The 11,321-nt window shown below is 45.9% G+C and overlaps 1 protein-coding gene and 1 pseudogene across 1 annotated transcript in view; one reads left to right on the top strand and one right to left on the bottom strand.

Annotated features, from left to right (window-relative positions):
* Window positions 1–6,203: 6,203 nt before the first annotated feature.
* Window positions 6,204–8,183, bottom strand: LOC124646467 (annotated as a pseudogene).
* A 1,754-nt stretch (window positions 8,184–9,937) lies between these two features.
* Window positions 9,938–11,321, top strand: part of LOC124647068 (thylakoid membrane protein TERC, chloroplastic) — a 21,243-nt gene continuing 19,859 nt past the window's right edge. The window contains exon 1 of the mRNA XM_047187060.1: window positions 9,938–10,160. Coding sequence (XP_047043016.1) covers window positions 9,938–10,160 — 223 coding nt within the window. The remainder of the gene's footprint in view (window positions 10,161–11,321) is intronic.

Here is an 11,321-nt window from a genome sequence, read left to right as displayed (position 1 = left end):
GAAGGGCGCCTTCGGCCCTTTCGTCTCATTGCCCGGCAGCTCGGCGGCCGCTTTCTTCGACATTTTTTTGGGGCATGTCGGCAGCGCCATGGATGGGGAGAGGGTAGCGGCGGCGGGAGGGACAGAGTAGCGATGGCGGGAGGGAGAAATGAATGGGCGGGATAGGCGGTGAAATCTGTTGGGAGGGAAGAAATGCGCGGCGGGAGAGACGCGATGTGGCGGGAGAGGCGCGATTTGGCGGGAGAGGGGGTCGAATTTTTATGTGTCACCGACGAGTTGGGCCCACGTCTCCTCGCCTCGCTTTTCGTTGTGTCCGACGCGCCCGGAGCGTCCCCTGTGGAGCGGGGACGGGTTCGGGACACCGGACACCGTATCGGGCTGCGCCGGACGGAAGGAGGCTTTGGGGCACGCGGCTGGGAACGAAATTTTGTCCGGCGCGCCCCAAATCTCTTTGAGGGGGCACTTTGGGGGAGATGCTCTTACATTATGTTGCCAAGTACTTCAAAAAAGGACACAGAAAGCTCAAGGTAACTATATAACTAGAAGAGACAGCTAAAAGGAGTACAATTTATCTTTAGGTTCGATACATGGCAGTGCTGATCCTCAAACATACATCAAAATGTGATTTCGCATAAGTGGTGGATACTGCAGTTGCAGCAGAGCACTGATGAACTGCAAGCAACAGACTTGAAAACTCTCCTGGGATTAATTCTTAACTATTGCCGACAAATCATCGGTTGGAAACAAGAAATGGATTCATGCTTTGCAGAGACCCTAAAACAAGAAATGGTCAAGCCACAAAACAAAAACTGCTCGACTTAAAACTTCTTGACGCCGGAAACACCTCCTGGGTGCAACCATGTGACACATACTCAACCTCAGACAACATGAATGAGAAAGCAGCATCTTCACTGAATCATAATACAGACGGATGTCTGCCTTGCCTCTACCACAATAGAAAAGAAATGGGACTTGCTTGCCTATTGCTCTCTTATCTGGCATGGAACATACTGATTTAGCCTACTTCTTATAACGTTGCCGATATCTCATACAGGAGCATGCTCTATTGCCTGAAAAAACATATCATTTGCATAATCCCTTCCGGTCCAGGACAAATCAGCCTCACAGAAGCAATCTCACATAGGAGCAGCTACCCTCTTCCGCATCAAAGTCTCGACGGAAATGGATTCCCTCTTGCACCCACCTGGATGAGATCGTAATCGCTCATCTGCAGCCTCTAGCTATGTCATCACATATGACAATTTGAATTACTACTACACATCTAAAACTAGAAAAAAAAACATATTACAATTAATTGCCAAATACCCTGTACCACTCAGTACAAACTGTACTGCGTTGCACGAGGCAGACCATGACGCCTTCTCCTCGTCAACTCAGCATGTTAAGCTCGCTGATTACCTCAGCCTAGAGTTTTTATATGCAGTAATGCAAACATGCAGTCATTATCACATAGCCTAACAGATCAGGTGCAGCAAAATTCGACTGGCTGCTATCCTGTTTCTTTTGCAACTATTCATGTGCAAATATTGTGGTACTACTGTTTTTATGCAGCTTACAGCTTAACACTAACAGCAGTGTCAGTAACGCCAAATAACTGCGTAGAAACGTTTCTTGCATAGCCATGGGAAGAATTAAATGATTGATAAATTAATGATGCACTGAAGTAGACATCAAATTCTGCTACAAATTCGCTAAATCCAAACTTGTACAAGCTGCATACAGAGAGATATTTGGCTGAATGCTAAGCTATGTGACTGAACTCAGTTTTCTATGTAACCAAAGTTCCAGTAACATATTAGAACGAAGCCTTTTTAAGGGCGCTATAATCCATTCCAACTCCTTGCAAACTCAGTTTACATGTAAGTGACACTATTCATCCAATATTGAGAACAGATTAATGATTTTCCTTCAACTACTTTTGGATTGCACAAGGTAAAAATAAGCTGTCTGAAGAAGAGGAAGAGGACGAAGAAGGATGGGTACGGTGGGGGAACTCGAGGTGGTCATTTTTGTGTGTGTATGTGTACCTGAAGTGGAGAAGTAAGCACGGCCCATCGATGGAAGGCTGGCCATGGTGTCTCCTCCCTGTGAGAGTACGCTTTTGATCGGCAATAGCACATGGAGGATGAAGAAATGAATGAATAAAAGAAGTGAAAGTCGTAGCTTGGGTTCTTGGACCCTTACTGGTGGCAGAGCAGTACGGAAATCTGAGGGCACCATAACTGCAGAGGAATGTACACCACAGTGTGCGAGAGCCAGAAGTTTCAGTCAACCAAAGGTTTTGATGCCTTCACCTCTGTTAATAGAGGTAGTTTTGGTGTCCTGCAGACTGAAGCGAAAGCTACCGGCAAATTATTGGCCATACCTTTACGACTTCACCAAATCATGAGGAAAAGTAGTTGAGGGCGAATTCTTGGCCATACCTTTAACTACATCATCAGGAAAATAGTTGAATCTTCAACGAACTTAAGCAGAAAGAAATCATACTGGAAATACTTTTCTCACATGTATGCTGGTGCAACTAAAAGCATAGAGAGTACAGAAGCCTTTTGCAAGAGCTCCTATATCCGCTAACTGAATATATCATCAGTAACCTAATACATCTGTTGTTCATACCCATTTGCCCTCAGACACACAACAGATTTGTCAAACTACAAGCAAATGCACCCTTGCATACATAGCAGATCACTGAGAATGACATTGCTAAGAATGCATTTATATGAAGGAAAGTAACTGTTTAGAGAGATTAAAAAAACCTCCGGTGGCTGCTAGAAAAGATTGTATTAGTATTCATTGTGCTTTTTCTCCCACTCCCCAGTCGCCATCAGAAGCCATCATACCTAAGATTGCAACAAGCCGTGTTACACTACTGTCTGCCTTCCCTTGCCCATCGAAGATCAAAAGATTCATGGACATTTCAGATTCTTGTGATTTTGACACACCACAAAATGAACTCAATGCTACTGGCAGGAGGCATTATGTAAGAAAACACTCAATTGTGATTTTCAAGGAGTTGGTCTCATATGCAATGTATCAACTAGTCAACCAAATTTATCGAAAAATTGGTACTTTGCAGGGAGCAACTTCATGTCCTCCTGATATTTCCCTTTCCTTGAAAAGAGAGACAACATCAATGAAGTAGTTGAAGCTTCAAGTGAGATGCTCTTCCCATCAACTTTACACAAATATTCTCCAGCCTTGGCGATCTCACCTTTTTCCAACAACATTCTGATGATATCATTCATAAGACGGGAGCTGGGAACGATTCCACTCTTCTCCATTGACGAAAACATATTGTTAGCATCCTCCACTGCTCCATCTTTTAGAAGATTTATTATCATTACTCCATAGGTGGATGCATTAGGCACCAACCCATTTGCTGATATTGCAGCAAACAGATCCTTCGCTTCTTCTTTTCTTTGAACCTTGTGCATTGCATTAATCATGGTATTGATTATTGCAATATCGAACTTCACATTCATTGCACCTAGTTTCTGGAACAGAGCGATCGCTTCGCTTACGCAATTATTTCTGCAAAGTCCTGTAAGAATTATACTGTATATGGAAATACTCACTGATATCCCAGTGTCAATCATCTCATCGAACATTCTCTTTGCAGCAGCAGTTCTCCCATCACGATATAACCCATCCAGTATGATGCTATATGTTACAGTGTCAGGTTTAATTCTCTTACATGGCATTTCTCTGAACAGAGCCAAACCATCTTCGACCCTTCTACTTCTAAAATAGCCATTAAGGAGTGTATTATACGTAACTACATCAGGCTCGACACCAGCTGATACCATGGCATGAAACACTCTGAGTGCATTATCCATCTCGCCAACTAAGCCATACCCATCAATTAATGTATTAAATGTAATGGCATTAGGCCTCTCACCTATTTGTATAACCAAGTCAAAGATATCTTGTGCATCCATAACCCTTCCTTCTTTGCATAGACTGTTTATTACTGAAGTGAAGAACACAATGTTAGGACGAGGAATACCTTTGTTCACCATTTCAGAAACCAACTCCTTAGCTTTAACCAGATCACCATGCATACAACAACCCTGAATTAGAGAGTTATAAAGAGGTTGGTTTGGCTGTATTCCCATAGCAATCATCTCATCAAACTTTTCCATAGCCTCGACCAGCCTACCCATTCGAGAAAGCTCGGCAATTACAGTTGTATAGGTCACTACATCTGGACTCACTCCTTGTCCTCGCATTTCAGTAAATATGAGCATAGCTTGATCCATCTTCCCGCATTTAGCATATGCACCAATTAATACGCTGAAAACGTGGCAGTTGGGCACAATACCGTTGTCTTTCATTGAATTAAAGAGATTAATCAGTTTGTGTCCCTTGGCGGTCATGGAATCAAAAACTTCTGCAGCTTCTTTGCTTCTTCCATGCTTGCAAAGGGAAGTCATGAGCGAGCTGCAAGTAAAGTTATCTGGTATCAGACCTCGCTTCATCATCTCTTTGAACATTTTAGCTGCATCTTTCCACCGCCCTAATGTGGAGTACCCGTGGATCATGCAATTGTACGTCACATTATTTGGTGGAACACCATTGTGAACCATGTGGCGAATGACTAGCTCCGCCTTGTCCATTGCTCTGGCCTTGCACAACGCAACAATAACGGAGTTGTAGGTCACCACATCAGGCACAACCCCTTGCTGCACCATTTCATGGAATAGATTGCATGCCTTGCCTATTTCCCCCTCCCTAAAGAAGCCGTGGATGACCGTGCTATATGTCACCACGTCCGGGGAGCAGGCACGTCCTGCTTTAGCCATCGTGTAGAGCAGGTTGAGTGCCTCCTGGCTTCTGCTATCTTCACATAACCTCTTCAGAACTATGTTGTATGAGATGGCATCGGGCGCACAGCCTAGCTCGGACATCTTACGAAGCAGCACGTCCACAGCCTCGTCTGTCCATTTCGCGTAGCAGAGGCATTTGAGGAGGGTGTTGCCGAAGATGCGGTTTAACCTGAGGCCCGTCCTGAGGAAGCGTCCGAAGAAGGCAAGCCCGAGGTCAGCGCGACGAGCGCGCGCGGCAACAGCAGTCCATGAGGATGCCGTAGGTGTGGACGGTGAGAGGCGCCACCAGCGGGCCGGCTTCTTCTCGGCACACGCGGTTGAAGAGTGTGACGACGAGAGAGGGGCCGCTTCTGCGGTCGCCGTAGGCCGGAGCACGGGCGAGCGCAGCGAGGAAGCCGTTGAGGGAACGGGAGTGGACCGGGGTTGCCTGCCCGAGCAATTCGTCGAACAGGTTGTGTGCATCTTCCGGGCTGAGCGTCCCGGCGCGGGCGAGCTCTGTGGCCGCGGCGAAGGCTGCTTCGGGAGACCAGGAGTGTGATGGCGGTGAGGTGGAGGATGAGCTGCGACGGACAAGGATGCAGAGGCGCGGCACCGGCGTGGCGGTGGTGGTGGAGTAGAGGAGGCGGATTCGGAACATTGGCGAGGTGGAGGAGGAGTGACGGAGGAGGAGGCCGGACATTGGCTACTTGGATGAGGAGGAACGGCGGCGGCGCAGGCGGGGCATCGCCGCCCGTGCTGATCAAGAAGCAAGGCGGCTGGAATTCCTGCTCGTAGCCGCGGCAAGAAGCAAGGCGGCGGGATTCCGTCTTCCCATCGCGCGAGTCCAACTTGCAATGTGAGGATATTTTTCCATTTCATTTTTTCCACTAGTATTAGTTTAGTATGATTGCATAATCTTAATGCAAATTTGTACTACAACATCTATTTGATAATAAAAAGGAATTAGTTTTAGGTGCTATAAATCTATAATACTACATCTACTTATGATATTACTACTATAAGTTCTGTCATTATTAATTGTAGTGACACATCAGATTTCTTATGTATGGAATACATTATATGTAAAATATTCTAAATCCTAAATACCTTTTTAAAGACAATTAAGTGACACATTTACTGTATTACATAGTAAAATGACACAAGAGTAACCTTTTTCTGTGATGGAGTGATCACGTTTATATCAAAGTTTTTCTTTCGTTTTTCTAGAATACATATCGAGTACTTTTCATCATCATATACATTCACTTAACGAATCAAACAACCCACATGGAAAAAGTTCCCATAAAAAACCGTCGAATCAAAGAGATTCTTAATTTCGATTTTTTTACAACTGTAACGCCTTCTAAAAAAGAAACATACATACAAGTGGCATCTTCATTAATTCATACTATTTCATACAAGTGGAGGGTCGATTGAAGAACAGAAAGGACTTGCCTGCAATTGCTATCCAAAAATCTTACAACTAACATACTGTTTTTGCCTATCTTTTTTTTTTTACTTCAGCTATACATACATACACGAACAATAGCACTAGTACAAAAGCCCTCTCAAAAAACACAACATCTTTATCATCCCTTCCAGTTCAGGACAAATCAACCTGATTGAAGCCATCTCAGATACGCAGTTCCATCGTCGTAGGCAGACGCATCACCAGGAGCAGCTACCCTCTTCCGCAACAAGGTCTCAACAGAAATGGGCTTCCTCTTGCGCCCACCTGGATGCGGTCGTAGTTGCTCATCAGCCTCCACAAAATCTCCCTGTTGAGATTTGATTGAAAGGAAAGCTGTCTGTGAACATCCCCTAGTGCAAAATGAAGTTCCTAGTAGCTACAAAGGCATGGGGAGGTGGAGGAGGTAAAATATGTGACATGGTCATACTGGAGTGGTGTTTTGTGTTTACCTCCACGTGCACATGAACACTAGATTTCTCATGATTGTCCCTTACATGCTTGTACGAAAACCTCTTGCCACACCCAGAGAATCCACAGATGAAGGGTCTGCTCTGCTCATGAACTGCCTTAATATGCTTGTCCAAATTGGATTTCTGGAGTTCAAAGTTATTGAGAATGAAAAAAAGAGCAGTTTTGCAATATATTGCAGAGACGATTCCGTGAAGAGAAATCAACATGTAAGATTGCAAATCACACCTTTGAAAATGAGCACTTGCAGTCATCGAAGTGGCATTTAATCCTCTCAGTGACACGTGAACCTTCATGCATCCGCTGATGACGCTTGAAGTTCTTCTTCAGCTGTTTGGTGCCACAGACATCACACTGAACATACCGATGACATGATTGGTTATGGGCCTTGAGGCATTCCACATTAGTGAAGGTCTTCATGCAGCCAGGTTCACAACAGATAACTTCAGAGTAATCCAACTTGACTGGACCATAAGAATAGAGACATCAACTTACAAGATTGTGACTGCTAAGCAATCGTTAATGCAGTAAGAAAAATAACTACGGGAATTTTAGAGGAAGTCAGTTACTCACCATGTGATTCCTCGTGTTTCTGTAACTTGGAAGCATATTTGAAAGTCTTCCCACAGTCATCCTCTGGACAGATGAACTCTTTCTTGTTTCCACACTGAAAGCTATCCTTGTGAATTTCCTGAACATGTCTCATCATATTACCCTTGGTACTGAACTTGCGATTGCATCCTTCCATAGGGCATATAAATAGTTTTCCTCGATGGGTAAGTAGATGGCGGTTCAAATGGTCCTTCCTGCTATAGCTGAAAGGGCAACCATCGACATGGCAGGCAAAGGGTCTCTGCAACAGTTTTGGAAAAGGATACACATCAGAATAGTACTCTCATATCCATAGCAAAGTTCACTTGACATAATATAAGTTTATGCTACATTTATATACATGCTCAACAGCACTAGCTTAATTACTATGCACATAAACTATTTAGTTAACCGTTTGGACATAATGTCCATCAAGCAGTAGTAGCACCATGGACACTACAACAGCATCAGTTAACACAACTAAACAAAAATACATGTAATTTTCTGACATGGTCTGTACATGCTAAGACTGCACATTAGTAGCTTGAGAATGCTAAGTAGCATGCATTGCACATACACACTCATTAGTATCTTGAGAATGCTAAGTAGTACATACATACACATCTAATTACTAGAGCTTGGAGCAAGAAGGGCTAGAGTAAAAGTAGTCCCAAATGAACGAGCAAACCTGAAGAAGCGCGTGAACGAGGCATTCTTGATGGAGCTTCTCAGGAGGGTCACCCCTTCCTGATACTAGTCCATTCAAGGCCTTCTGCCATTTTGGAGTTCTTTGGGATCCAATGCTTCACACATTCATCCCTCAACATACAGTCTGCCAAAATCAGCACAGTTCAGATAATCAAACCACCATACACCCAAACAACAATACAACAATTTACCCAAATCACAATTGCTACATATCAGCATAGTTCTATGTCAAATGGGAATTATTGTTTTTCTTGCAAAAAAATTACTGGGCAACAAGACAAATTCTATTACCTGTGACAAAGAACATGATTTTACTATTTCGGTGAAAATGTTTTTTAGACCTCAGGGAAACCGTAACCAACATCCACGTATACATATGTGCTGACCAAAACGAGTACTGTTTATCATGCATGCATACTACAACTATTTGGTTAGCTACTGGATTATAGATGGTGGACCATTAAGTGGCTATTATACTGAATATATCAATTCACATATGAGTATATGAATGAAAAGAAGACATGATTCAAATCATACAAAAGCTTCAAAATATTAAGAGTCCAGCACATGCAACGATCAAGAGATAACAAAAAGTAACTGACAACAGAAGAAATAACCTGTAAGAAGGGCGTGAAAGAGGCATTCCTGATGGAGCTTCCCAGGAGGGTCTCCCCATCCCGGTACTAGTCCATTCAAGGCCCTCTTGCATTTTGGAGTTCTTTGGGATCCAATGCTTCACACATCCAAATAGCCTGAAAAAAGTCAGCACCGTTCAGCAAACCAGCCTACTACACAGCAATCACACCAAACACGACCACGTAGCAAGTTCACTGTCAAACACAACCGGGTTGCAATCGCCACTTCTAAAGACCTGCCGGTGCTTATTTTGCTCTTGCACGGAGCATTGACTGAACAACCAAACAGAATGCATCACTTGCATTGCACCAACAACAAGGAAGTTCACTGAACAGGCAGGAGAACCCAAATTCGGGACGAGTTAGGTACCTCGGGGGAATGGCTCTGCATATGCTGCTTCAGATGCGCTGGCTTCTTGAACCCCGCGCCACACTCCTCGCACTCATGGCTGGCGCGCGGCGCACCGCCACCACCTTGAGTGCACTCATCCACTTCGTCCTGCAGCACGCGCAGAGTGAAAATACTTGAGGTCGCCCGCAATTCGCAGCTCCCCCGGAAATCAGCAGCGCAGATGCTCTCACTACACAAGGAGAAGCAGCACGCATCCTAGACTGAGAGGAGAAGCCAACCCACCTCATGGTGTTCCAGGACGTGGTCTCGGATCAGCCGCTTCTTCGAACGGACGACGCCGCAGAACTCGCACTTGTACCGCCTGATGTCCCTCACGGGCACCGACGACGAAGCCGCCGCCGAAGCGGTGCTCGCCCCGGCGCCGCCTCCGTCCGAATCTCCCTCTCCCATCTGACCAGTTCCAGAAAGTGGCGTCACGAATTCCACGAAAGCAGGCACGATTACGGCGAAATCAACGACGAATCGAGGAAAACTTACCTCGGATCGTGGAGGAAGCCGCCGGAATTCGCCGGATCGCGGCGGGTTGAGAGGCTCGCGACGGCGCAGGGGAGAAACCCTCGAGCTCGACTACTGCTAGCTACACCCGAATGAGGATGGAGAACCGGTGCCACGTGTCGACGAATCAGTAGTGGAGTCTTACTGGGCCGGATCGGGCTCGGGTTCGGGTCCTGGGCCGGGCTGGATTTCTCATGGGCCGCGGGCCCGTCGAGTAGCAGCTCACACGTGTGCTTCCATTTCCTCGGCTCGGCTGGCTCTCCCACCCGCTGTGGCTGAGGCGCGAGACCGAACACTGCACAATCCCCGCCTCTCGCCGGCGATGGCCGCCATGGTCGCCGCCGCCGCCACCGCGCGGCCTCCTCCGCGGGTTTCCGCCCCATGGCTACGGCACGGCCACGCGTCTCCGCTTCGTCCGTCTACGGGGCGGCCGCTCCCGGTCCTCACGGTGGTCGCCGCGTCGCGTCGGAGCGACGGCGGGAAGAAGGTGGCGAAGAAACGGCGCAGGCGCGCCACGGAGGCCGACCGGGAGGACGGTCTCTCCGTCAGCTCCGGTAAGCTGCGCCTCACTCTGCTAGCTCCAAGTGTCCTCTGCTCCGCGCTTAGCAGCTTGTGGCTGGAATCTGAAAACCTCTGAGCCTAAAATTGCTCCAGAACTCGTAGACAGGCCCGTACGGGATGCATGTGCAGAGTGTGCATATGCACAGAGCCTCCAAAAAGTCAGGGCCCCCAAATTCATCTCAAGTATTGGAGCAGTAGATTGGCAGCAATAAATTGGCAGACTAATCGATATTAGCAGCAATAAAGGGCCCATTTATCCTCGTGGAGAGTGGAGACTTGCCCAACCCAAATACACCACACGTCTAGAAATCCACCCGAACCACTGGCGGAGCCTCTTGGAGGCCATACTGGGCTCCGGCCCAGTCTTGTAAAAGTGCAGAATGTTGATTAAACCCTCGTAGGCACTAGAGTTTGTCTAGATTCTGGACTTGTATCCCACTTGTGAGATGCACTACCGCAATCCCAGCGCCCCTAGCTCTCTGCTTCTTCCACTTATAATAGCTCTTCGTTCTCACTATAAACTGTTCCCTAATCCTTTCTGTAAACATGGTCTCTCTAATTCTTGAAGTTCATTCCGGTCAACGGCTTGGGATCGTAAAGGCATTGGCCCATCCTTTGTTGCTTGTCACGCTCCGCCACTGACCCGAACCTCTCTTTCTTCTCACTTTTCATCTTCTCAATGACAGCGTGCGTGCAGAGACAAATAATTAAGGAAGTAGTGTTTTATTTTCTACAATGTCTTCTATGAGAAACGCTGGAGAAAGAATGACTTTGGCCAAAGAATCACAGGTTTCTGCCTAAGATTCATACACTCCCTCCATCCCACCAAAAACATGTCAACTTTTTCTAAATTTAATTTAAATATACAATATCAAAATAATGTAGCATTCCAGCTAGGAGATACTTCTTAGGTTATAAGCTCTAATATTTGCATTTAGCAAGTTGAGTTCATTGACAAAAGAATATTTTACCCCTTTTCTGCATTAAACTCTCTTGTTAACTAAAAATGGTTATGCGCAGGGCCCGCTATTGCACTTTGCACAAGGCCTCTATTTTGTCAAGTACGGCCCTGCTCGTAGAGCATACAAAAAATTTCAGAATAAAAAATCTATGATGATTTCTGAACACGAATCCCATGTTTGTACAATGGCCAC

The sequence above is a fragment of the Lolium rigidum genome, chromosome 4 (assembly GCF_022539505.1).
Source record: "Lolium rigidum isolate FL_2022 chromosome 4, APGP_CSIRO_Lrig_0.1, whole genome shotgun sequence".
Taxonomy (NCBI): domain Eukaryota; kingdom Viridiplantae; phylum Streptophyta; class Magnoliopsida; order Poales; family Poaceae; genus Lolium; species Lolium rigidum.
This window is presented reverse-complemented; position numbering and strand designations above follow the sequence as displayed.